We start from the raw sequence: 27,278 nt of genomic DNA, 5'->3' as shown, positions 1-27,278 counted from the left end.
TATGATATGTATTACTAAGTGATCATTATAACCAAATACAGTCATCTTCGTATAATTAAATGTTTCCTTATGTTTTAAAATATGTCAAGAAACTGAACGAATTCGAGGATTTGTATCGCGAGACTGCAAATCCTTTAGTTTTGGTGGGTAAAAAACACCTTACGTTACCTCTAATTACGACACGCCTCCCTTGCACTGTAAGCCAATCAGATTATCGTTTTCTTGGTAAGTAGGAAACACCATTTCGAATACAACATCCGGAGGAAATGCATGTGAAAAATGTCAACAAACATCATTTACCTGAAAAGCAATGTTTTCATGCATAGTGCATCTGTCAATGAGTTTTAAATATTTAAAATATGACGTAGCAATTAACACATCATGGCTTTTGCATCCTCGACCAGAGCTGTGTATAGTAGACCTATAAAAAAGTTTGACAACTCAAAGGTAGACGACAAACCAACTTATGCTAACGAACCGCCTAAAAATTTACCACATCAGTATCAGAACGGAAGCCCTTTTGACAAAGTTAATAAGGTTGGCGTGTCTCGTCCTTTTAACAGAGAGACAGAAACCCATAGCAAGCATCATCGTGGGAAAAGCAATTTTGATAACATTCGATCTGAATGTTTGAGGAGGAGAATTTTGTATGAAGACCCAGATTTTCCTGCTAAAGACTCTTCTATTTATTACAGTCGGACTTTACCATATAGGATTGAATGGAAAAGACCTTATGTAAGTTACTGTATATCTCCCTGTTTATCCTTTAAACTGTGGCGTTTTTACAATGAACTGCACAGTACCAGTTCATGCAGGTAGGTGCGCAAGTGCATTGGCGGATCCAGGGGGAGGGTTTCGGCGGTTGGAACCCCCATTTTATTTTGGACGATTAATGCATTTGAATGGGGACATATAGTTGGGACCCCCCTTTTTTAAATGGCTGGATTCGCCCCTGAAGTGGGGTACAGCATCTGAAGAAAACTAATTACTATTACATGTTTCTCTATTTTTTTAGCTATTTATTCATTTCTCAATGGGTGTGAGAAAATTTTTCTCTTCACTCATGTCACTAGTTAGTGGAAATTCTGATCTTGGCAAATGATTGGTTGAATTTAATTGTGATGTTAAATTTTTCTAGGTTTCTTCTGACAGTCAGGGGTACTACTTATACAAGTGTATTTTATTTACTTGAAGAAGTCAAAAAAAATATACACATATAAGTAAATTTGTAGGATACTTATACAAGTGAATTTTATTTACTTGTATAGGTAAAAAAATAATTGGCTTAGTTATGTCCCTTAGGCATTCAGAATTTTTTACTTGTATAGGTAAAAAAATCATCCTTTCTTCTTTTCTTGAATTCTTAAGATTTCTTTGCTCTAATAGAATTTTAAATTGTGTACCCTTTACAGATGTCTTTAATAATCATTTTAGTGTAATTTCATGGACAATGAAAGTCCCATTTGTTTGTTATCTTCTTAACACTGCTCATTTACAAGTCCCAAAGGAGCAATTTTTGAAGGCCTTGCGCAAATATACAAGATCTTTGCTCAATCAGTTTCTTTGATGAATTAATGAGATGAAACATTGATCTGTAATGAAAAAATTTGAGCAAACCTGGGAAAAAATTTTAAAGGCATGATTTTACATCTCAAAACTTGAGGATTTTTGTTGGATTGTAAGAAAAATTTACTTATACAAGTAAATTTTTTAGAAAATTAAGGGGAGATTATTCAAACATTATTTATTTACTTATATGTGTATATTTTTTTTCACTTCTTTAAGTAAATAAAATACACTTGTACAAGTAGTACCCCTGACTGTCTGAGTTTTCCTATTGCGTGTATTGTGAAGTCATGAAAAAAAGCAACCATGCCTGATGACATCACTTAAAAAAAGTACACAACTTTCTACAAATCTTTAAAAAAGGATTGACATAAATCATTATAGAAACAGATTCCACCACTATCATGACTCTATTACTTGTGTGTTACAATATTTCTCCTCTCTTGACAGTTAAAGTTTAATTACTTAAAAAGATTGCCAAGCCTCCCACCTTAAAAATATTAAAATTTAACTGTCTCAAGTAGAGAAATATTGTAACACACTTGTTGCAGACTTTGTAGAATCTATATATAAGTTTATTTGTCAATGATAAACATTTGAGACTAACCATAACTACAAAATGAAATTTGAGGCTCATTTAACATTAATGGTTGTGAAAAAAAGAATGTTTTAAAAGGGCATTCCTTTTTGATAATCTTGCATCATTTTTTTTTTAATATCCCTTTTTAAACTAATTAAATTGGCCAGAACCTCTGTTTTACATGAAGTTGGCCATAGTTTAATACAGTTTATATTTACAATTGATCACATTTACAGGGGTCACCACACAATGATTTACAATGTAGTAAGACTAAACAAAAAGTTATTTTGTCATTAAGTTTGCAACTGGTCATTTACAAACTCAACAACAATTTATATGAGTCATAATTTCATAAAACAAAAAGCACAAATGTACTTTATAGGGGGTCTGATCCGGTATCCTGCCTTGTTTCCATAAAAAAGCTTTCCTGTGTCCAGCTGGACTGCATTGTTTATAAAATACAAAGTATACATGTATGTACATGTATTTCATCAACAATCACCTGACAATAGCATTTATAATTATTGGTTAGCACATGGTTACATGAAGTTGTACAGATTATTTTGCAAAATGTCATTTTTGGGAAAATGAATTAAATTACCATTTTTTGCATTTATTAAATGACATTTACAATGTACTGCCCTTGGGTCAAAACATTACAAATCTGAAACATGTCATAGAATTAACATCAGCAATGTAATCATACAAACAAGATAAAAAGTGTTGAACAAAATCTCTACAAATGTATGAGTAGTACCGATAAATTTTCAGAAATTAATTGCTGATAATTATATAAACACTGATAGACATAATACATATACATTGTATCATAAATAACATGATAAATTAATAAGATTGAAAAATATCTTTTATATTATATTTACTTAATATAATAATCTTTATAGAAACAATGCCTAAGTTGCCTTCAGAGGCTGATTTTAGGTGGAAGGGTCCAAGCCCCCTCCCCCTTTTGTGGAAAAAAATTATTGAATATAAAGGGAATGACTGGGAAAGGCCCCTCTTGTGTAGTCAGTTGGTCCCCACCTATCGAAATTTCTAGATCCCTCAATATTTGGCATAATTTTAAGAAAGTTTTGGTAAATAGTAACTATTTGATTTGGTCTTTCAATTGTTTTGATGCAAGCATTTCTTTGAATTTTAGCATTTGATAATGTAAGAGAAACGTGCCTCTGGCGTACAAAATCGTAAGCATGATATGGTATCTTTGATGAATTTTTACATGCATGTTCAATTATCATGATTATAGGCTAGAAGGAATTTTAAATAGTGTAAAAATGTGTTATTGGAGTTTTAGGATGTTTTGTACATGTAACTATCAGTGTTAAACAGACAGATATACATGTATTGTACAAGGACCTGTTAGATGTATTTTTGACTCCCGATCGTATAAGGTTGATAAAAAGCTTTCTTCTATATTTTAAAAAAAATTGGTTCATTCATATGTTTTAGAGTTATTGTAAGCATGTTTAGTGGGACATCCTTGTTTTGCTGAACTATAGTACACATTTTTGTTTAGGGGCCAGCTGAAGCCTGCCTCAGGGGTGGGATTTTTACTTGCTGTGTTGAAGATCCTTTGAATTGGTGGCCTGGGGTGTTTCGTGTGTCTTTGGTCAGGTTGTTGTCCCATTGAAACATTCCACATTTCCATTCTCAATTTTATATCTACATGTTCATAACAGTCCAAAAGATTCCTTTGACATTATGTTAATAACAGATACATTGTATCTTTGTTAATATGTTAATACTGTACATAAATGGTATGTACATGCTATTTTTAGCCTGCTAATTTAAGTGACCAATTTGGGCTTTACATTGGTATGTATTCATGCGTCAGGTAAAAAAATGTAGCATATGGCAAACAAGGCTACAAGGTATAAGCTTTACATGCCTTACATGTATGTTTCCATGTTAGAAATGTTCAAAAGCCAAGACATCTACATTTTAGCATGTAAAATATCTTAATTTGTGAATGATGAGATGTACAAATCAATGTACAACAATTTGTACACAGACATTCATGTACATTGTAAATTTACAAAAATGAGCCGACTTCTTTGTTTTGCTACAAAAATCAGGTAATTGTCATGATTGTTGCGCATACGTATTTAGATATTTATAAAAAAATTAAATCTAGATATAAAAAAATTCCTTCATATACATGATATAAGTACATGCATAATGTATGTACAATTGTACATCATGTATATGCAGATGTGTAAAGATGAAAAGCCATGTGACTGTTAAATTTTCTACTTTTCAGATATAAACTAGGATAATTCATCACATTCAATGTTTTCTAAACCATGTTAAATATTTCAAGAATTTTAAATATTTTAAGTAGAATCGACTCTGTTGTTTAACAGTATGATTATTGAATTATTAAAGTCCATCAATAGAGTTGCATGTACTTGTCAGAAGGATCATAAACATGATAAAAGAAAGTTCATCTCTTTATTTGTAATCATTCATAAAACCAGTCGGTCGTCATTAATAAGGTGAAATATCCCCACTCAACCATAAAGTGGACTATCATTGATCTAACATTGTACGATTGCTACAATTGTTACAAATTTACACAATTTTGTTTAAATCCCTAAGAAAAATAGTATGGCGTATTGATAAATTGTTTAAATTCCCAATAGATTCTGGTGTAATTGTTTGGTCATTGTTTATATTGTAATTCAAATTAAACTTTGAAGACAAAATGTATACACTTTACATTGTATGTCAATGATATATTTGTCTATACTTGTACATTATAGCACATGCACCTAGTTACATGTACATTTATGTCCTGTATGCACAGTAGAATTCCTTTACCCATGACCATGTTATCATTTGTTTTTGATAGATATGATATGAACAAAAGATTATGTATATAATTAAATGTGTAAGTTTTATTCATTCAGAGTTCTTTAATAATCAACATGATCAACACAAGCCCTAGTTTAGTATGTTTATTGAAAAATGTTATAAAATAACATTTTTCACTATGAAACATTTTTTTAAATTCTCTGAGATGGAGATTAAAACTAAATTTTCAAAAGGTCACTTTGTCCATGTATATGGTGCATTAATTTAATTTCAGTACCAATTTATTGCATGTGCATTTGTCATGTTTGTAAAGTGTACTTTAAATGCAGTAAGTGTTGTGTGCATTTATTAATGCAATTGTCGAACAAATGGACAAAAATGTGAAATTGATTTATGAGATTTCAGATAATGCTACAATGTATTATGATACTAATCTATCTTACAGGCGGAAACCATCCTGTTACAACATTAACAGTTATAATTTGATATCAATGGTGTGCAGCTATATACCCCCTCCCCCTAAAAAAATGTAGTGCATATCAACTGCACTTGCATGGGTTCCTTGCGTTTGAGGTTTTATATTATGAGGGAGGCCTCACTTCATTTTTTGTTAAAGATACATTTGTAACAGCAATAAATTAGGCTTTGTACATGTTGTATTGAGATTTGGTTTTGAAAAGATATACATGTATATACAATTGTTACTTCTAGCAAGTTAAATTTAATGACTGTTACATGTTACGCAAAGAATTCAGAACCAATCGTCCATATGTTGATTAATACATGATCCTTAACCTTCTTTTCCTCTAGAATATATTTTACTACAGGGATTGGTTTTTAATAACATTACACAGATCTTGAGGTATAAGATTTATGTATATTTTTCATCAACTCAAATAAATATTTGTGTCAGCTCCACCCTTTGAAAATGTATTTGTGGTGATTCTGAATTGTTTTGGTTTTTGTCTGTAAGGTACCTGGAACATACTCGGTGATTGTACCATGTACAAACTGAGTCACACAAAAAGTATTTAATGTATTGAGTAATTTTGAAAATATTTAAGTTATTTGAAAATTTATAAAAATTTAATAAATAACCACAATATGTTTATTGTTTTTTACAGGAGATTTCTGCGACGTATCGACTAAAGCCAAACTTTTTCGTGGATACACTCGATAGTGCCTCAAGGTTCGATGTCAATCAGGGTGAACTAGGTGAATATTCGTCCTTTAATATTATCTATAATCTACTGTATTTACATGTATTGATTTGGTCAAGGTGAACCAATTTAAATATTTCTTTACAACTATAACCAACTTATCAAAAAAATGTGTACATGCGTTCCGATTAGAAATTGAATGAATGAACAAAATTTATTTTCAGCGTAAAGTTGATTTGATTGTATTTCATGTATTTATTGACATTTTGAAGTAATAAAAGATTTGGTTTTATTAATATTAAGATACTACAAACACATTAAAATTTTGTGGTTTTATTACAAAGTGATGTAACATTAAAATTTATGTGTCACAGTTTCATTTATTTCTTATTCACCTGTAATAAACTGCTACACAATTGACTTAAATGCTGTAAAATGAAGAATTTTCACTTTATTGAACAATTGTTATTTGAGATAAGGTAATTAATGTGCTTTTTTTTATTCTCTCTTTACAATGCTTAATGTACTAAGATTTTGCTGCAAAACACATTTTATCTTGTTTTGCTCATCTATTCATCTATTATTTAATAAATGTGAAGAAAAAAAAAATATGTGCATAAGGCCACACTTAAAAATATTTTGATTTGCCCAAACCCTACCCAAAAGTAGAAGCAGTGGGTAGGTAGGTAGGCTTTTTCTTTTTTTTTTTCTTCAAATAAACAAATTTAAGTATCAGATGTATATTAGTCTTCATGCCTATTTGATTAAAAAAAAACTTCTTCAAATCAGGACAATAAAAGAATTTGAGTAGGCAGCTTTTTTCTGGGTAGGTAGCGTTTGGGCAAACAAACCTATTATTTATTATGGCCTAAACATTGAAATATTTGAGAAAGGTAGCAAAAGATACAAATTGGTATAGAATTAATGTAAAATGAATAAAAAGACATTTCCTGAGCAAAATCAATGAGATGTTTGAGATGTTTTCTCTATTATTCAATTTTTAAACCATTGTATATGGGTTGTGTTACAATAAAATATATTACCAAGCTCTGATACTGAAAAAGGTAGATGATAATTATTTGAATATTACAGACATAATAAAATAAATGCATTGTGAATTACAAAATATATAAAGTAGCAATATTCCATGAATTGCTTCTCATTAGAATTTATACAGATAGCAAGATTAGCCTTTCAGTTTGTTAACTATTGCAAGAAATACTCATGTGACTCTTTGTCATCACAGTAGAAAAAAAATGTACAATATATAAGCATCACAAACTAAAACTAATAATCTTGTAATCATCGTGTTACAGAGCAACAAAAGAAGGCACAAAACTGCTGAGCACAAAAATTATGCTCGAAACATGAAATTCAGCAATTTGATTGGTTGATTTTCGAGTCTGAGTACAAAAATCATGCTCGAAAGTTTTATGACCATGAGGCCTGATATCAAAAACTAAAAAAATGATGGGATGTTTTGAGAAAGGAACACTCTGTATGATGAAACATGTATCCTCTTTTCTGATTGAAAATAATTAAACATTAAAAAAACCATTGTAAGCATATAATGCTGCAAATTAATCCTGCTATAGCAACTTTATCTTTCTAATATTAGATATTCAAAGCACAAGTTGTCAATTTTCAAATGTTTTTCTCTTTTTTTTCCAGGAGATTGCTGGGTTCTTTCTGCGATTGCCTGTTTAACAAGTCCAGATCATCGAGAGCTGTTCAGACGTGTTGTCCCAGCTGACCAAGGTTTCCAAGATGGCTGGTATGCTGGGATCTTCAGGTTTAATTTCTGGCATTTTGGTAAATGGGTAGAAGTAGTGGTGGATGATCGATTGCCTACTTACAGAGACCAGCTGGTATTCATACACTCTAATCAATCGAATGAATTCTGGGCGGCATTACTGGAAAAGGCTTACGCTAAGTATGTCAGATTGTTATAAGGATTTCTGTTATGTGCAAAGTGTGGGTGTTTATATATTCATATTTCTTATTCACATATTCCTATGATAACAGTGGGTTCCACGTGTAGCCTTTAGTCATAGAAACAGTTCTGGGCTTTTATATTAGAAAAAAACTCATGTGTAATATTTCAGGCCTTTGACAATGAGCAAAATATATACTCTATAGTAAGCTATAAAAGACCCTGATATGAAATGAAATTAAAACAATATAAAAGAAAAGCCACATTTATACTCCAATAAACTTCAAAACCTTACCATTTTTATTTCCCCCAAAAAAGAAAACACAAAAAAAAATTGTATGGAGTACAACAAATCATCATGCTCACAGAACTATTTTGTTTTTTGTCTGTAGAAATTTTTAATGATGATGTCATAAAATGGGTTTAAAATTTTACATATGTACATGTTCTATTGCATGTTGAAAAGATTTTTGGCATTCAACATTAGAATCATTATTAGAATAATATTTTATTGTTCTTACATTCATTGTGATCTGTTTATTTTTCAGACTGTATGGATCATATGAAGCGTTGAAGTCTGGTAATGTTGGAGATGCCTTGTCAGACTTTACAGGGGGCGTCTCAGAATACTACACACTACGGGGACAGAAAGCCAACTATCCTAAAGCATTAGTCAACATATTGTTTAAAGCATTAGACAGACAATCATTAATAGGATGTGGTATCAATGTAAGGATATTTGTATTAATAACAACTAACCAGTCTGCGCAAAAAACTTCTTCATCCACTAGTCCGGAAACTAAATATCAAAACTTGTCCCTATATGACTATATAAAATTTTGAAAATTTTCTCTAGTCCAAATCAATATTTACTAGTCTGAGGTTTCGGACTACATGTAGTAGCTAAAAGTGCAGACTGATTTACTTGATTGAAAAAAAACCAAAGATTATATCCACCTTATTGCTATTTGGAAATCTGTCCTTGTTGACTAGAAAATCTGCTCCATTTGAACAATTGATGTCATACACCAATTGCTTTACCATTATGGGGTCAGATATTTTGTATAATGATGTCAAAACTAAAGATGATGATTTTATGTAAAAAGTGCTAATACTAATAGAATCGCTTTGGATACATTTGAATAATTTAATTTTGGATGTAACGCATCTTCTGATTGGCTGACGTTATTTTGTTATGAGCCTATAGACATAATTTAGTCATGTGACAGTCATCAATGTTTTTTCATGGCTTTCTACAGTTTAAAATGGAATTTAGAATTGAATTAAAAGAAATGACTGTAATATTTTTTCTGTCTTCGAAATAACATAAAAAATGTGGTACACACTGTTAAATAACCCACTATGCGCGTTATTCAGTGTGCACCAAATTTTTTATGTTATTTCTTCATAGACAGAAAAAATATAACAGTCATTCCTTAAATGACTATCAATAAAGCTCATTAAACTTAAAGGCTATAACATTTAGTTACATATTATTTGGAAAGATTGGTCTTGCTTCATAACTTGAAAACAGACAAAACAATTTGTTAGTCTCATATAGGTCAAAACATCTTATTCATCAACTTCATGCATGTTTACATTGTTAAGATTTTTGGTGTTGTCTGCTCTATGGTCGGGTTGCTGCTTTGACACATTTCCCATTTCCTTTCTCAATTTTACAAATATTTTTTGCAAGTTAAGGTTGATAAGCTTTTGCTTACAGTTCAATTAAGTCTTCCTGTATGCCCTTGATGTGACATTGAGGAGTAATGGACCTTTATTTGTTGAAAAAGCAATCAGCATATCATCATTCATGCCCTCATGGCACCGCTCTTTATTAATTCATACACAACTAGTTGGTCTGTCCGTGATAATGCCTAGTGGATTGATGAAATGTGATGCTAGTAATGATTCAAGTCCACATAGCATATATAGATATAGGAAGATGTGGTGTGAGTGCCAATGAGACAACTCTCCATCCAAATAACAATTTAAAAAAAGTAAACCATTATAGATCAATGTACGGCCTTCAACACGGAGCCTTGGCTCACAGCAAACAAGCTATAAAGGGCCCCAACATTACTAGTGTAAAACCATTCAAACGGGAAAACCAACGGTCTAGTCTATATAAAAAACGAGAAACTAGAAAGACGTATATATTACATAAACAAATGACAACTACTGTACATCAGATTCCTGACTTAGGACAGGTGCAAACATTTGCAGCGGGATTAAACGTTTTAATGGATCCAAACCTCCCTTTTTCTGAAACAATAGCATAACATAGCAACATAGAAAAACACACGATAAAGTATCAATTGGAAGACTTAACTCAATCTAAAAACGTAAATTAATATTGTTTATGATGTTTTTGTTTTATAGCTTCCACCAGATGGCAGGTCCCAGACAATGCCTGATGGATTAGTGACAGGTCATGCTTACAGTGTTACAGATTTAAGAGAGGTAATTTAAAAGAAAGTTCAAATGAACTGAATAAAGTAAGCTTCTAGAATATATTATTGTAATGTGAAAACTTAACAAGACATCACCACATCTGGATATATATTATTTCAAATGAACATGGCTTGCTCTTACTCTTCAATGGTATAGGCCTGAAGTTTAAGCATCAACACAAAATTTTAAAACCTTTGATTATGATTTTGTTCAGCAGTTTGTTTCAAAATAGAGTAAAATCCCCAAATCATTTACTTGTATGCATAATATCCCAACCGCCTCATGGTCTGCTTATTTTCAGAAATCTACTTTGTTTATGGAATTATTGGTTGTCATCCTAGAAAAGATAAATTGTTAAACATTTCTATAATTCTAATCTTTTGTAAGAACAAATTTACAGTATGTAAGCATACATTTTAGTGGTTATTTCTTAATAAAAAGTGTTAAAAACTTTCCCTCTTCCAATATGTTGTCTATATATATAAAAGCAAAGATAAGCCTCAATGTCATGTTTAAAACAATTTTATATGCAGCTTTCATAAAATGTCTATACTTTTGTAATTGCTTGGGTGTTGGTATACCTTCAAAGTTCATACAAATTATTTTTCATGACAACATTTATATTCTTTTACAGATACTATTGATGTCTGATAGTGGAGAAATCCCTATAACATTAATCAGAGTGAGGAACCCTTGGGGATATAAAATAGAATGGAGGGGCAGATGGGGGGAAAAGTAAGTGTTTTCTTAATTTTAAAAAGAATCATTAAAAAGTCTATTGATAAGAAAAAATACATATAATGATGTAGCCAGCATGCATTATTTTTGGTGTGTTTTAAAATTATACTAGAGTGTGCTAGAAATTTTATTATTAATAAATGAGCAAAGAATCTTTAGACCTTGTTAGTAATAATGAAGTTTTGAAAAGTGTAATGTTGCATTTCTAAAATAGCATAAGTTATATCATTTATGTAAATCATTAATTTGATATAATGAAATCAAACACTTGTTAGCTTAATCATTGTATCTGAAAATTCAGTTTCTTTACATGTCAATACACTGCCTTGTAATTTAAATTTCATTTGATTAAGGTGGTACCCAACACTTTCACTAAAATTAATTTGGCTCGTTTAATTTTCATAAAGTTTTGTCAAAGTATTAACTTTGACACTTAAACAAAAATAATTAATTTTAAATTTTTTTGAACCAACCCCTTTGTCAGAAAAAATACACTGGTTATATAGCAATTTGACAAACACTAATTTTGATCATTGAGAAGCTAAATATTATTTTTACAAAACAACGTAATCAAAACGCTTGGCTGACTTTACAGAGTTATCTCCCTGTAGTGTTAGGTACCACCTTAAATGTCTTGTACTGCTTATTCTAAAAAGTACAGTGAAATTGTTATCAGTACACCAGGTTTATTGAATTTTTAATATTATGTTTATATTTTCATTTAAAGATCAAGAGAGTGGAACAGTATCCCAGAAATAGAAAGAGAAAAAATGGGACTTATATTCAGGGATGAAGGAGAATTCTGGTATAAATCTAGCTTAAAGCATAAATGTTATTTTTGTTTCAGAAGAGGGAAGACAATTTGTATTAATGTACAACCAAGAATTATGCAGGATTACTTGCATAAAAGGAATTGGGGAAAACATATAGATAAAGCAGAAAATAAATAGTAAAACAGCGAACTAACAGAAAGTTTAAGTCTACTTCTTGTAAATTAAATTTTTAAGATTACACGTTAAGTTGTGGATTTATTAAAAAAACATTTGTAGTGCCTAGACTTCATGTTTTTACTCAGAACATGGAGTACAAAATTTGTGCTTCAAATGCCAAATTTAATAATTTTATTAGTTGAACACTGATTTGAAGTAAGATGATCATACTCAAATAAAATGAAGAATGGAAATGGGGAATGTGCCAAAGAGACAACAACCCGACCATAGAGCAGACAACAGCAGAAGGTCACCAACAGGTTTTCAATGCAACGAGAAATTCCAGCACCCAGAGGCGTCCTTCAGCTGGCCCCTAAACAAATATATACTAGTTCAGTGATAATGAACGCCATTCTAAACTTATAATTGTACACAAGAAACTAAAAGTTAAAATAATACAAGACCAACAAAGGCACGAGGCTCCTGACTTGGGACAAGCTTCATTACCATAACCCCTGGATTACTAAATTGACTAATGATAATATTACATGATGTACAATATGTTATAAGGTATATTCTATTGAATAGGATGGAGTTTGGAGATTTTCTTCAGAAGTATGACACATTGGAAATCTGTAATCTGACACCAGATGCTCCGGTAGAAATGCCGAAACAATGGCATACAGCAGAATTCCACCATAGATGGGTCAGAGGATTTAGTGCTGGAGGAAGGCCTTCTAATCAAGGTAAGTCAAATTTCTTAAATCCACCAAAGACTTTTGACAATAATAAATTTAATCACAACCTTATCTAAATTTTTTGGCCAAAATCATAGAATGAACCGTGTTAAGATACATAGTTTTTATGAGGCAGCAACCTAACTACACATGATCGACATCAAGAAATATTTTTTTACAGTCCTAAACATTAAAAAAACACCAACTGTAGCAGCAATCAATCTCAACAAATATTATGTTAAAAGATTGTCTTTGTGAGTTCAAGGGAGATAATTATGCTGAAAATTGTGACTTTGACTCCAAACTCTTTTAAAATTGTTTGGTAGAAAATAAAGAGACATCAATTAAAGTATCTTTAGTGATGCTTGAGGCAAAATATTTGAAAAATCAAAACCTAATACAAACATTGAAGTGCTGATAAGACCAAACATAACACAACCAAACGATGCATTAGGGGAATTCATTCCGTGATTTAAGATGATTTTCAAAAAATCCATACAGCAATTTTAGAAATCTTAAATTTTTTTCAGATATGTAATTCACAATTTGCAAGAGATGGTGTACTAGAAAAATAGCCTTTTTAGATTACCGGTATTGTGAAAAATTTATACATTTTATCAGCTTGAAATTGAGGTAGATTTAAAAAAAAAATGCAAAATAGGATCCCCATTTATATTTTTTTCGGTTTATTGTAGACACCCATTGGTCTAATCCTCAGTTTTCTGTGACCCTGTCTGACAGAGACGAAGATGGAGATAATGTGTGTAGTCTGGTTATACAACTTATGCAGAAAGATGGACGCAAACTTAAACAGTTTGGGAAGAAAAATCAGCATATAGGTTTCTTTGTTTATCAAGTAAGAACTTAATTAGTTTCAGCAGAAAATTTGAACTTTTTAAAATTATCAATTTATGCTGAAACAACACAAATATTTAAGGAGTTGAATCCAATTTTGACTGCCTGAATATACTAAATAGCTGCAGACAATGTTTGATTGTTTGAAACTAGTCATTTTCTTAAATATTTTGTGAGTATGGCCAACATTGTATTTTAATTGAACAACACTCTAGGAATCAATCTTCTATTCTAGTGTCTTAAATATTAGTTTTCTTTTGTATAAAGTACAAAAATATCTATTTGGACTTAAAAATCATGAGAAAGCCATTAAGGGCCTTAAGGGCATACGATACAGTTACAGGGGAGGTAATGACGTTGCCACCGTAAAATGTTATTTTCACGACGTCAAACTGTGACATATCGGGAAAAGATGCATTTTTCGACTGATTTTTATCATTCAAACTGATTTAATTTGAAAACGAGTTCATGGACCCCTATTTTTCAAAACAGCAATTTGTTTCATTTTGCAGGGAGATTATGTGATCCAAATTTTATAAAACTGTAAATAGAGGATTTTTTTTAATTCTGATAAACATGCAGCAAAAAGTGATGTATTTTCCTCAATTCATGAACATTTGATGAAATATGAGTTATTTCTGAAACAAAATGCATAATATTTTAGGAAAATTATAAAATACAGAAATTACCGATTATTTAACAAAAAAAAATTTATGTTTATCTTTTATAAAAAAAAAGATGTCTTTCTTTCGAAAAAGAAATTATGGCCACAAATCTGAATTTTGAGCAAATAAACAAAATTTCGACCTCATTTTACTCAAAAAGTAGCACATGAAGGTATATTTTTTATTACATATTTGATTTAATCAGGTAAAAAATAGCCTATATGCAAATTTTCACGAACTTGTAAATACAGTATCAAAACTGTATCGTATGCCCTTAATTTGTATTGAAAAATATTGTTAGTATTGCTGACTTTGCTCTTAGATTTATAGTTAACATTTTGATTATCTTCCTTACGTGTAGTATAATATTGAATTATTTTTTTGTTTCAGAATTTAAAGAGTCATCCATTGCCATTGAAGAAGGAATTTTTTGACAATAATCAAAGTGTACAATCTAGTGGTCTATTTATAGATTCTCGACAAATTATAAAAAGATTAACATTACCTAGAGGACAATATGTAGTGATTCCGTGTACGTGGGATATTAATGAAGAAGCAGGATTCTACCTCAGATTCTTTTTTGAAAATCAAAACACAGCTGAGTATGTATCCAATACTGGTATTACAATCCAGACTAAAAGTTTGGATAACCAAATAATAAATAATGATTTAAAGTTGGTAAACAAACTGATCAAAACTATATATGGTCAGCTGTGTGTTAGAAATGACTTTGAAAAAAGTTTTGCTATAGATTGATATATGAAGATGTGGTACGAGGGACAATATGACAACTCTCCATCCAAGTAACAATTTATAAAAGTAAAGCATTATAGGTCAAGGTATGGTCTTCAACACGGAGCCTAGGACCACACTGAACAGCAAGCTGTAAAGGGGCCCAATTTTTTTTTTTAAATTACTAGTGTAAAATCAGACTGGAAAACCAACAGTCTAATTTATATAAAAAATGAGAAGCGAGTCACACTTATAAACCACATAAACAAATGACAACCACTGAACACAGCATTATTTTTTGAACATTTTAATTTAGAGATATAATGCTTCCTAAATGTTTTATTCAATTTCTAGTTTACCCCTAGTCTTGATGATAACAATTTACCAAATTTTGCCATTTCTACATTATACAGTTTTACATCTGCTCATTTATAGAAAAAACAGCCTTCTCTTTATTTCGAACATGCAAGTCAGTCTTTATTGTAAAAGTAATTTAATGCAACAGTATAAAAAACACATTTTTTTTTATATAGTATTAAATATTCTACAATGGAAGGATCAGGAAATTCAGGAATAACTTTATAGAATCCTGCATTATTTTTTGTTTATAATATGTTGGGGAATATTTATTACAAACTTTAAATTCTAATTTGAAAATTCTAATTTAACTAGACATTGTTTTTATTAATTTTTATATTTTGCAAGTAAAACATTGGCATTTAAATTATTGAAACATCATGATCTTTTTATAAGACTGTACACTTTTGTACTTTCAGAGACGTTGATGAAATTCCAGAGAAATCTGACACCTCTCTACCTCAGCATCCTCCTGATAAAGAACGAGAGGAACAGTTTAAACGATTCTTTTATGCTGTGTCAGGGGAGGTAAGTCTTGTAGCACATAATCACAATGTTAACTGTTAAAAACCAGTTTATGTGGAAGTTGTATCAGTAAAAAAATTAAGCAAATGATTTAAGACTATCAAAAAAACTTATCAAAGATATAAGGCTAATAATTTCTTACGCCAGGCACATGTTTTGTTTTCAGTACATGTTTTGTTTTCAGAAGACTCAACAACTTTGCAATTTTCCAAGTTACAAAGATAATTAACTCTATAATGGTACATGACTCACTATCCAAATTTATACTCTATCTGCCCATTTCAGTTCTAAGCATTTTGTCTGAATGATATGAAATTTGAATGAGTTAAACTGAAGTTTAGAGTGCAGAAATGAAAAAGAAGTCACAATTTTTCAAGCTATAAATTCATAAAAGGCAAACTCTGTCCCTAAATTTGGTCAGAGGTACAGATGGACGTAAGGACATTTGGTTACACTTAATTAGTGTTAGATTATCGATTTTAATCGCATCATAATACCTTAAAATGCCCTTTTTTTAAAATGAAATCATGCATTTAGTCTCATTGTACATGTCTAATGTGTATATTCCAAATCATTGCAGAATATATATATTCATATTTGATCCTTTGTTTCCTTTTCCTTATTCTGGCATACTAAATTATAATCCTGGTACCTTTGATAACTATTTATTTAGCAGTTAAAATAAAATTGAGAATGGAAATGGGGAATGATTCATATTGAACATATTTTATCTCATAATTACAACATTTATTACCAACAGTGACACTTACTTAATTTCAATGGTGTAACTCACAATACAATTTCAATAACATAGCTGTATAAACATTTGAATGCTTCTAATTAAGAAAAGATATATAAAGTTTTTAACTTTAAGAAAACAAATTTTGTGATCATTATTTTTCTGTCAATTGTGTCATTTGTCATCTGAACTTATAAGTGTAAGAATGCAGAGTTATTACATAGTTGAACCGTATCCGATTTGTGATTCTTATATTTACCGGAAGTTGATAAGCTAAAAGTCGGGAATCTTTAACAACCATCAATTAAACAAAATCCAAATCGATTATCAACAAAGCCAGGCCCAACCAACTGATTTCCGAGTTATTTCGATCATCGGAACAACACTTTACTTAATGCCCCCTTTTCCTAGTGATGTTGGCATAACAAAGAACCATTTTACAATGCAACAAAAGATCAGATTTAAGGTGTGAATAAAAGGTCATGTTAGGTATGACATAGTAAGACACATAAAAAACATATAAATGACAATTTAAATCCATCAACAAAAATTAACATGTTTCTATATTTTTTCATTAAGGCTGTAAAAATATTTTTTTATTCTTATTGACAGACTTTTAGAATAAATATTAATGTATATTAACATTTTTGTAGGATATGGAAGTAACACCCTATGAGTTACAGCAAACATTAAACGAAGCATCAAGGAAAGGTAATTTAAGAGGAGAAAAGAATAAATCAGTGTTCCCGCCTGCCCTAAATAGAAGGGCGCCCCACCCTTGGTGCACTTACCCCCACCCTTCTGCCCTCCAAAGCCAAAGAATGCCCCCCTCTGCCTTTTCAAAAGATACATTTTACAAATTTCATGCCTTCTGGCGTTTCCGGTAAAATTGTTACCTGATTGTGTAACACTAATTAACTGACAATAGGATTAAGTTAAATACCTAATGCCTTTGGCAGTTTTATCACCTCTGCTAATGATTGTTCACTGCTAATTAGTGGATTTAAGATAATTGAACAAATACTAGATATTTAATACAGAATGAAAATGCCAACATGTTAGCCATTTGTAATGTTTACGTATCATAGCATATGTACACATAAAAAAATATTTTTTTAAATTAAATTTAAAACAATTTAAAAGGCATACTAAGTTTTGACTAAATTGGTAGATTGGTAAAAACGTTTTGTTTTATAACCATGAGTATGAAATTAAAAGAAGAGCCAAAGAAATTTGTATTTGAACATAACAAGATTGCACCACTTCCTGTTTTAGTTCTTGTATTAAAATCCTCCTTACATAGGAGCACTTAACAAATGCTTTTATTTTTTAACCATAATGGAGTTTATACCTACTATAATATATGCAATGTATTATTGCATCATTATAATATAATCATCTCTTGTATCACCTGTTATATTTATAAATCTCCCTACTAAGGAGCACTTTGGTGTGCACTTCTTAATACTTTTTTGTAACAATTTAAATGATTACAAGTTAGGTAACTTTTAATATTTTAATGTAAATAATTTAATTACATAACAAATTCAATTTTGTTTAGCTCCATCTTTCAGAACTACTTGTTTATTTTTATAGACTTGTATAATTAGTTATATAAATTATAAAATTAAAAAAAAAGTTTTTTCTAAGGGTTTTTTTCCTGATCAAAATGCACAGTTTGCATAAATTTACATCAATTAAAATGATGTGCTTTGTGTCATGGTATGATAATTTGATAATAAAAAAATCTTACTGGAACCAACACTTGGAACACATTAATTTCTGTATAAGGTTAAAATACAAGTAATGTTCTGCAGCTGAGCCTAGCAATATATACATGTATTCAAGGTTATTAATACACTGCCAAACAGTGCCCTTACAATTTTGGTTATTGCACTAAAGTGCCCTTTCAGACAAGTAGCACCCTTCTGCCCTGAGATTCAAGCTGGAACACTGTAAATGATAATCTTCCTAAAAGGAATGAAATTATATTTGTAGTGAAAGCTTTTGCAATTTCAATAACATTTCATATTTTCACAAGACTACAAAATGGTAGGGTGGTATACAAGTTATCATTGTTCATCTGTAGACACAATGCAATCCATGCGGAAACTAATTTTCTTTCGAAAACTTTGCTTAAGGAATGTTGATAGTGAAAACTTTAGTTTTTATTCTCTGAATAACATGGATTTAGAGCAATGGATGACTTTTGAGATAAAAAACGTTTGATACAGATTATTTTATTTTTGCTGATTTACAGGGCCACTTTAGTCCTCTTTGAGCTGTATATCAAATCAACACGTAATATTAAATGAACTTGCAAACTTGTTTACTAAAATACATTTTAATGTTACTATTTTTCAGATCAACATCACAGAAATACAAGTATAGACACATGTAAAAAGTTTGTGTCTTTGCTAGATGTATCCTTTCAGTCTATGTATATTGTAATATATAGAGAATAATACATGGCAAAATCCGTATCATATGTCATATCATCCTGAGACATCAAAGGGCCTTTAGGCCCAAGGGATGATATTGGTCGAGGGTGATACAGATTTTGCCATGTATTATACGCTTTATCATATATTTCAACAGAAGAGTATTATATTATATGAACTGTTGTCTGATCCATAGCACTGGGTTACCTTCAGTTCTACTTTTGTCTTGTTTCAAAGGCCTTAAAAGAACTGCTCAATTACTTATCCGAAGCATCTTACAATTTGCGTGCTGTTGTTTAAAAAAATATTTTGTTTATTATTGTACTTATTTGTTTGTTTTGTACTTTTTATAGTTGCATTTAGTGTGCCTAAAATATTAAAACTTGACATTCGTGACGTCACATACAATATAGAAAACTTGACGTTCGTGACGTCACATATCAAACAATGACGTCATTAAAAAAATTGACCTATTTTGAGGAAAATTTTCTTGAGCAAAAATAAAATAAAACTGACTTTATATGCGGTATGGGCTTTGCTCATTGTTGAAGGCCGTATGGTGACCTATAATTGTTAATGTTTGTGTCATTTTGGTCTTTTGTGGATAGTTGTCTCATTGGCAATCATGCCACATCTTCTTTTTTATAATTTATGTAAAAAAAAAAATTAAAAAAAGGGGTGTGATAAAGGGTATGCGATAAAGGGTGCCCATCAAAGTTGCGCGATATGGATTAAACAGCAGGCTATTTATCAAATATGCAAAACTGCTGTATTTACTACTAAACATATGATAAAAATGAATTTCAGATTTCTTAAAGAAATATCAATCAACTTGTTTATAACCTAAAAATCAATATATTTAAAGTTTGTCATTTTCAGAAAATATTTAGACTGATATTTATTTATTAAATGATGTTCATAATCATTTGAATGTTTGAAAGGCACCTTCTGAGATAGTAACACAAGCAAATCTATATGCAGTTAACCGAACACTTCTTTTGTTTCCCCTTAAAGGATATTTTTTGGTAAAATAGGTAACATTATATCTCCTTAACCTTATTCAGACAGAATTGTTAGGGAAAATAGGTTATACAGAATTCTTATATTTGTGGAATTTACTCAAAAGTTGGAAGGTAGGTTTATATTTTAAATTACATCAGTTAGTTTACTCTACACATGTTCTTTCACTATTTAATGTCAATAGCTTGTCAAATTCAGATTTTAAAAGCATTTTAGTTATTTTATTTTATGATCAAATCTAGTTCTAAATTTTCTCCACCAGATCACAAGACGTTTTCAGGGTTGTCTGTTTGGATATCTATTCTAATTGAAAATAATGAAATAGTTCAAAACACTTTTATTGATATCTTAAAGTCTTTCTAATTGTCTTTTTTTGATAAAAGTTGAAAAATGCATGTCTCACAATAAAACATTGCAGATAGTTGTTTGCAAGTTTCATTATCCATTCGGACAGTTTAGTTCAAATATGATGAATCTCTCCAGTACAAGTTTTAATTAGAATATGTAAATGTTCAGAATTAAAAATCCTTAATTTTTAATTTAAAATGAATAAGCTAATTTTGTAATTTCTTTTCTTTATAATTGTAGAGAATATACTTCCAGTATGATACAGATAATATTGGATCTTTTAGTTGTTTTGAATTAAGGAGGGCACTTGGAGCAGCAGGTAAAATATATTAACTTAAAATGGTGTATTGTTTAATTTCTAAGGAATATGTTCTGTTTGGGCTTGTATATATTGTTAATTTACATAGTCATGCCATGAAGAAATGTTATTGCGCTAAATTTATAACTTTACCTAAAACTTGTGATTTTACAAAACTGATATGGATTACACTAGCAGTAATTTAAAAAAATACTGTTAAGAAGATTTGGTATGATAGTCAATGAGACAACTCTCAACCAGAATATCAAGATATTGAAATATGAAGAAGTTGACAACTATAGGTCACTGTATTGTCTTAAACAATGTGAAGAACTGATACAGTATAGTAAGTTATAAAAGGCCCTTAGATGACAAAATAATTCATATGAGGAAAACCAATGACCAAATATATGTACAAAACACCAAACAAAAGAAGATACTAAATAACAGGTCCCTGGTTTAAGTCAGGCACATACAGAATATGGCAAGATTAAACATGTTTGCCGAGGCAAAACACTCCCCAATTGCCTGAGAACATGGTGATACAGAACAACATAAGAACAAACTATAAAAATCAGTTCAAAAGGACTGAACTTATCAGGTCGATAGAGAACACACAAAAAAAAACGAAACATCTAAAAGTACTGGCAGTCAGCTAAGTCAAAAACAACTAATACGATAATAATGTGTTTGTACAACAATTCTTCATATTTTGTCTTTGTGAAGTATAATCATTATTTTTTCCAGGTTTTACCATAAACAATAGTTCTATGCAAGCTTTGGTTTTTAAATATTCTAATGAGAAATGTCATATAGACTTTGATGGTTTTCTTTCCTGTCTGTCTAAGCTGACAAAATTGTTTAGTAAGTATGAATATGAAAATGCAAAACAATAACTAGCTTTTCTAGTGAAGAGAAGACAATATGAAACAATTAAACAATTCTAATCATGGTGGTTTCATAAAGACACATTTGCTATTAAATATTTGCCTATGTTATTGTACCCCACGCAACGAGTTGCGGAGGGTATAATGTTTTTGACCCGTCCGTCCCTCCGTCAGTCCGTCTGTCAGTCTGTCCGTCCGTCCGTCTGTCAGTCCTGTTTCTTGTCATCGCAACTCCTCTCAAACCACACAACAGAAGTTCACGAAACCTTTTCAGATAATAAGGACATACTATGTAGTTGTGCTTATCGACGGGAGATTGCTATTCAATTTTTTTTTAAAGAGTTACGCCCCTTTGAACTTATTTACTTTAATGTACTACTGCAACAGTTTGTCATCGCAACTCCTCTCAAACCACACAACAGAATTTCACGAAACCTTTTCAGATGATAAGGACATACTATGTGGTTGTGCATATCAACGGGAAATTGGGATTCAATTTTATTTCTAGGAGTTACGCCCCTTTGAGCTTATTATACGACCGCAAATTTTGAAAAAAATTTCGTCGTATATTGCTATCACGTTGGCGTCGTCGTCTGCATCGTCGTCGTCGTCGTCGTCCGAATACTTGTATTTTTAGCACTCTAACTTTAGGAAAAGTGAATATAAATCTATAAAATTTTATCACAAGGTTTATGACCACAAAAGGAAGGTTGGTATTGATTTTGGGAGTTTTGGTCCCAACATTTTAGGAATTAGGGGCCAAAAAGGGCCCAAATAAGCATTTTCTTGGTTTTCGCACTATAACTTTAGTTTAAGTTAATAGAAATATGAAATTTTGACACAAGGTTTATGACCACAAAAGAAAGGTTGGGATTGATTTTGGGAGTTTTGGTTTCAACAGTGTAGGAATTAGGGGCCACAAAAGGGCCCAAATAAGCATTATTCTTGGTTTTCGCTCAATAACTTTAGTTTAAGTAAATAGAAAATAATGAAATTTAAACACAATGTTTATGACCACAAAAGGAAGGTTGGTATTGATTTTGGGAATTTAGGTCACAACAGTTAAGGAATTAGGGGCCAAAAAGGGACCCAAATAAGCATTTTTCTTGGTTTTCGCACCATAACTTTAGTATAAGTAAATAGAAATCTATGAAATTTAAACACAAGGTTTATGACCATAAAAGGAAGGTTGGTAATGATTTTGGGAGTTTTGGTCCCAACAGTTTAGGAACAAGGGGCCCAAAGGGTCCAAAATTAAACTTTGTTTGATTTCATCAAAATTGAATAATTGGGGTTCTTTGATATGCCAAATCTAACTGTGTATGTAGATTTTTAACTTTTGTCCCTTTTTCCAATTGGTCTACATTAAGGTCCAAAGGGTCCAAAATTAAACTTCGTTTGATTTTGACAAAAAATTGATTGTTTGGGTTCTTTGATATGCTGAATCTAAAAATGTACTTAGATTCTTGATTATCGGCCCAGTTTTCAAGTTGTTCAACTCGGGGTCCAAAATTAAACTTTGTTTGATTTCATCAAAAATTGAATAAATGGGGTTCTTTGATATGCCAAATCTAACTGTGTATGTAGATTTTTAACTTTTGTCCCTTTTTCCAATTGGTCTACATTAAGGTCCAAAGGGTCCAAAATTAAACTTCGTTTGATTTTGACAAAAAAATAATCGTTTGGGTTCTTTGATATGCTGAATCTAAAAATGTACTTAGATTCTTGATTATCGGCCCAGTTTTCAAGTTGTTCAACTCGGGGTCCAAAATTAAACTTTGTTTGATTTCATCAAAAATTGAATAAATGGGGTTCTTTGATATGCCAAATCTAACTGTGTATGTAGATTCCTCATTTTTGGTCTTGTTTTCAAATTGGTCTACATTAAAGTCCAAAGGGTCCAAAATTAAACTTAGTTTGATTTTAACAAAAATTGAAATCTTGGGGTTCTTTGATATGCTGAATCCAAACATGTACTTTGATTTTTGATTATGGGCCCAGTATTCAAGTTGGTCCAAATCAGGATCTAAAATTATTATATTAAGTTTTGTGCAATAGCAAGTCTTTTCAATTGCACAGTATTGCGCAATGGCAAGAAATATCTTATTGCAAAATATTGTGAAATAGCAATTTTGTTTTTAATTAGAGTTATCTTTCTTTGTCCAGAATAGTAAGCAAGAAATATCTAATTGTAAGATTTTTTTTTATTTGGAGTTATCTTTCTTTGTCCAGAATCAACTTAAATCTTTGTTATATATACAATATACAATGTATATTCACTTTTTACTACCAACTGATAAATTAAAATAATCTTTACCATTCAGTGATAACAAGCAGTTTTTTTACATCTTAATATTTTATGATGTATTTAAATGAGTAGTTATTGTTGCAAACTCCCATTAGAAATTTTAATTGAGATTAGTTTTGGAATAAGGGAAAGGGGGATGTGATTGAAAAAATTGGGTTCAATTTTCTCATTTGAAATTTCATAAATAAAAAGAAAATTTCTTCAAACATTTTTTTGAGAGGATTAATATTCAACAGCATAGTGAATTGCTCTAAGAGAAAACAAAAATTTTAAGTTCATTAGAACACATTCATTCTGTGTCAGAAACCTATGCTGTGTCAACTATTTAATCACAATCCAAATTTAGAGCTGAATCCAGCTTGAATGTTGTGTCCATACTTGCCCCAACCGTTCAGGGTTCAACCTCTGCGGTCGTATAAAGCTACGCCCTGCGGAGCATCTGGTTTACTTTAATGTACTACTGCAACAGTTTGTCATCGCAACTCCTCTGAAACCACACAACAGAATTTCATGAAATTTTGTAGATAATAAGGACATACTATTTAGATGTGCATATTGGCAGGAAATTAATTTTTTCTTATACTTTTTTTTTCTTACACTTATTTAATTTCTCCAATGAAAATGTGGAGATGTGGGGTATGTGAGCGTGCTCACTAAGGTTCTTTAATTTTTGACACAGTTTACTTCTAATATCCTAGAGTCTGTCCCTTTGATATGTTGCGGTTTCTGTTCAGTAATTAAACATAAATATAAGAAAAAGTTGTTTCAAGGTTAATTCTTAATTTTGCATTGATTTTTCTTTTGTTTACTGTATCAAATTCATTTGGTGCTAAATCCTGTTTAAAAAAGCGGGGAAAGTGGACAAATTCTTATTTTATTTATCACTTCTTTTTTCTTCAATATTAATTTATATATTAAAAATGTTTTGTGACTGATGATTTACACTTGGTGATAAATTTCAGATGACTTCAACAATATGAAACAGAATGGCCAGATAACTTTAAGCATTGATCAAGTAAGTTATGTATTCTGTATATAGAAATCATCAATGTGTTATATCAGTGAATGCAGCACACTGGCTAAAAAAGCTGATATATGATAAGGAACAATATTTGTTTAAAAAGGTAACCCTCCAGGCCCCTTACCCTAGTAAAGTAAAACCAACAACAAAAACAGTCATTTAGATTTATCAAATGTTTCCATGTTTCTAAAGATGTCTCCCATTTTAGTCTGTATAATTGAAATTAATCTGATTAGTTGGAATCTTTGAAAGTCTTTTTTAATGGAATTTAAGAAAAAAATCCTTAATTAAAATTTGTAATTCATTGAATCATTTGATTTGTGGTTCCCATGTTACCTCAAAATCCACAAAAATTGGTATCTAAGGAATATTAATAAATCCACAGTATTTTAAATAAAATTGCATGTGCTTTATGTTAATTTTATAGCCAAAATGTTGCCTCTTGACATTTCCTTATATTGTCACTTAAATGAAGTCATAGTGAAATTTTTTCACAAGACAAGCTGAAAGTTTAATATGACAATTAATTTCTCATTTCAGTTTATTCAGAAATCATTCCTATCGTGACAGGAGATGTTAGGATGTTGTCTTGGTTCATACTAAGTGAAAGTGTTACTACCCGGTATTGAAAAGTGATGAGTAGTTGAAGTGTTCCATATAGTCTCCTATACACATCACTACATATACAGTCTCCTAGCCTATGGTGACAGGAGTATGTTGTCTCTTGTCATTCCAAAGAAGGTATCACTAGTGATGAGATGTTGTCAAATAGTTCTTGTAATCGTCTGCCATATAGTCTATCGAACAAATCACTTTATACACAGTCTCCTAGCCTACCATCTGTAGTCATTTTAGTTTACATTGGAAATATTTGAACATAGAATAATCTGAGTTCACTTTAGAACCCTGATATTAATCTGATCTTATTTTTTTAATAGCCTGGATTGGCTAGATTAATTGATTTTAACAAGAGGATTTAAACACAATGAATTTTTAATGACATTTTTAGCATGTTTAGTCAAAGGATTTCATTTAAAATTTTGATTGTGGACACCAGGATTTTTTTAAAGGTCTTATAATGGTATATGTAATATCAGATTTATTGAATTGTAAAAGTATTCTCAAAGTATAAAAATGCTTTCTAAGAAAGGTTAGTCTAAAATCAAATTTTAAAAGCATTATTAAAAATCTGGTTAAAAATCAAAACATTATTGAAAATCTGGTAAAATCCAAAATTATCAGAAAATTACTGCCGTTATTTTTTTGTATATCATCAAGATTTTTTATAAAAAATGATTTTTTATTGGAATTGAATGTAAATGTCATTTAAGAAAACAACAGTCCACAAAAAATCCCTACAATATTATAAATCCCACAAATCAAGGGAGATAAATCAGGTACTCTGAAAGGGTCATTTTTATCAATATTGTTGTGAAAAGACAATTGTTTTTGTGTCTCTCAGGGTTGTTCATTACAGTTTGATGTTTTAGTGATTCATTACATCGATATATTATTGTAAAATTGTAAATATATTTGTAATATACTGTAAATCTATATTTATATACGCCTTTAAAGTACAATATCCAGTATAGATGATATTGGTTAGTTTTTTAGAATGTTGTGAACATAATTTTTTAATATAAAACATTTATTTTTATTGTTTATATATAAAGGTTGTTAAATATTTATAATTTTTGTACTTGAATGTTTTTGTTATAACATTCCCTCCATTTTGTGGTTTAATCGGCAGCAGGTTGTGAATAATGTGTTGTTTGTGTGTGTGTTTTTTAATTCACTGTTAACAAATGTTGCACTGTACATATATTTAAATATTTTTATGGTAACTTTTGTAAGGCTATATTATATTTAATTTGTTATACTTTATAAATTTGGAAAATAATTTTTTAATGAATTAGAAATATGTATACTGTGAATCCAGAAATTATTAATTTCATTTTTTATTGCAATTTTTGAAAAAAAGACAAAAATGTTAGATTAATTATGGAGATTTCTGGGGAGAAAAAAGCATTTACTTTCTGTATATTAGATATGTTTAAAACATCTACGCAAAAATTTGTGTTTTGTCAAGTTTTTAAGTATGTTCTGTTTCTCTATATACTTTTAAGCTCACCTGGATTGAAGAGCTGAAA

The 27,278-nt window shown here is 30.4% G+C and overlaps 1 protein-coding gene across 1 annotated transcript; it reads left to right on the top strand.

Moving 5' to 3' along the window:
- Positions 1 to 240: 240 nt before the first annotated feature.
- LOC134710138 (calpain-9-like) lies at positions 241 to 26,092 on the top strand. Its single transcript, XM_063570351.1, has 18 exons — positions 241 to 735; positions 6,106 to 6,196; positions 7,813 to 8,074; positions 8,623 to 8,803; positions 10,457 to 10,537; positions 11,163 to 11,263; positions 11,994 to 12,071; positions 12,784 to 12,941; positions 13,628 to 13,788; positions 14,843 to 15,054; positions 15,961 to 16,069; positions 17,459 to 17,516; positions 19,170 to 19,228; positions 20,311 to 20,379; positions 20,855 to 20,933; positions 21,660 to 21,776; positions 25,070 to 25,122; positions 25,669 to 26,092. The coding sequence occupies exons 1-18, from the start codon at positions 382 to 384 to the stop codon at positions 25,693 to 25,695; spliced, it is 2,250 nt and encodes a 749-aa protein (XP_063426421.1). The 5' UTR covers positions 241 to 381; the 3' UTR covers positions 25,696 to 26,092.
- Positions 26,093 to 27,278: the final 1,186 nt, after the last annotated feature.

This window comes from Mytilus trossulus, chromosome 3 (assembly GCF_036588685.1).
Source record: "Mytilus trossulus isolate FHL-02 chromosome 3, PNRI_Mtr1.1.1.hap1, whole genome shotgun sequence".
Classification (NCBI taxonomy): domain Eukaryota; kingdom Metazoa; phylum Mollusca; class Bivalvia; order Mytilida; family Mytilidae; genus Mytilus; species Mytilus trossulus.
Note: the sequence above shows the minus strand (reverse complement) of the source record. Positions and strands in the feature narration are given on the sequence as shown.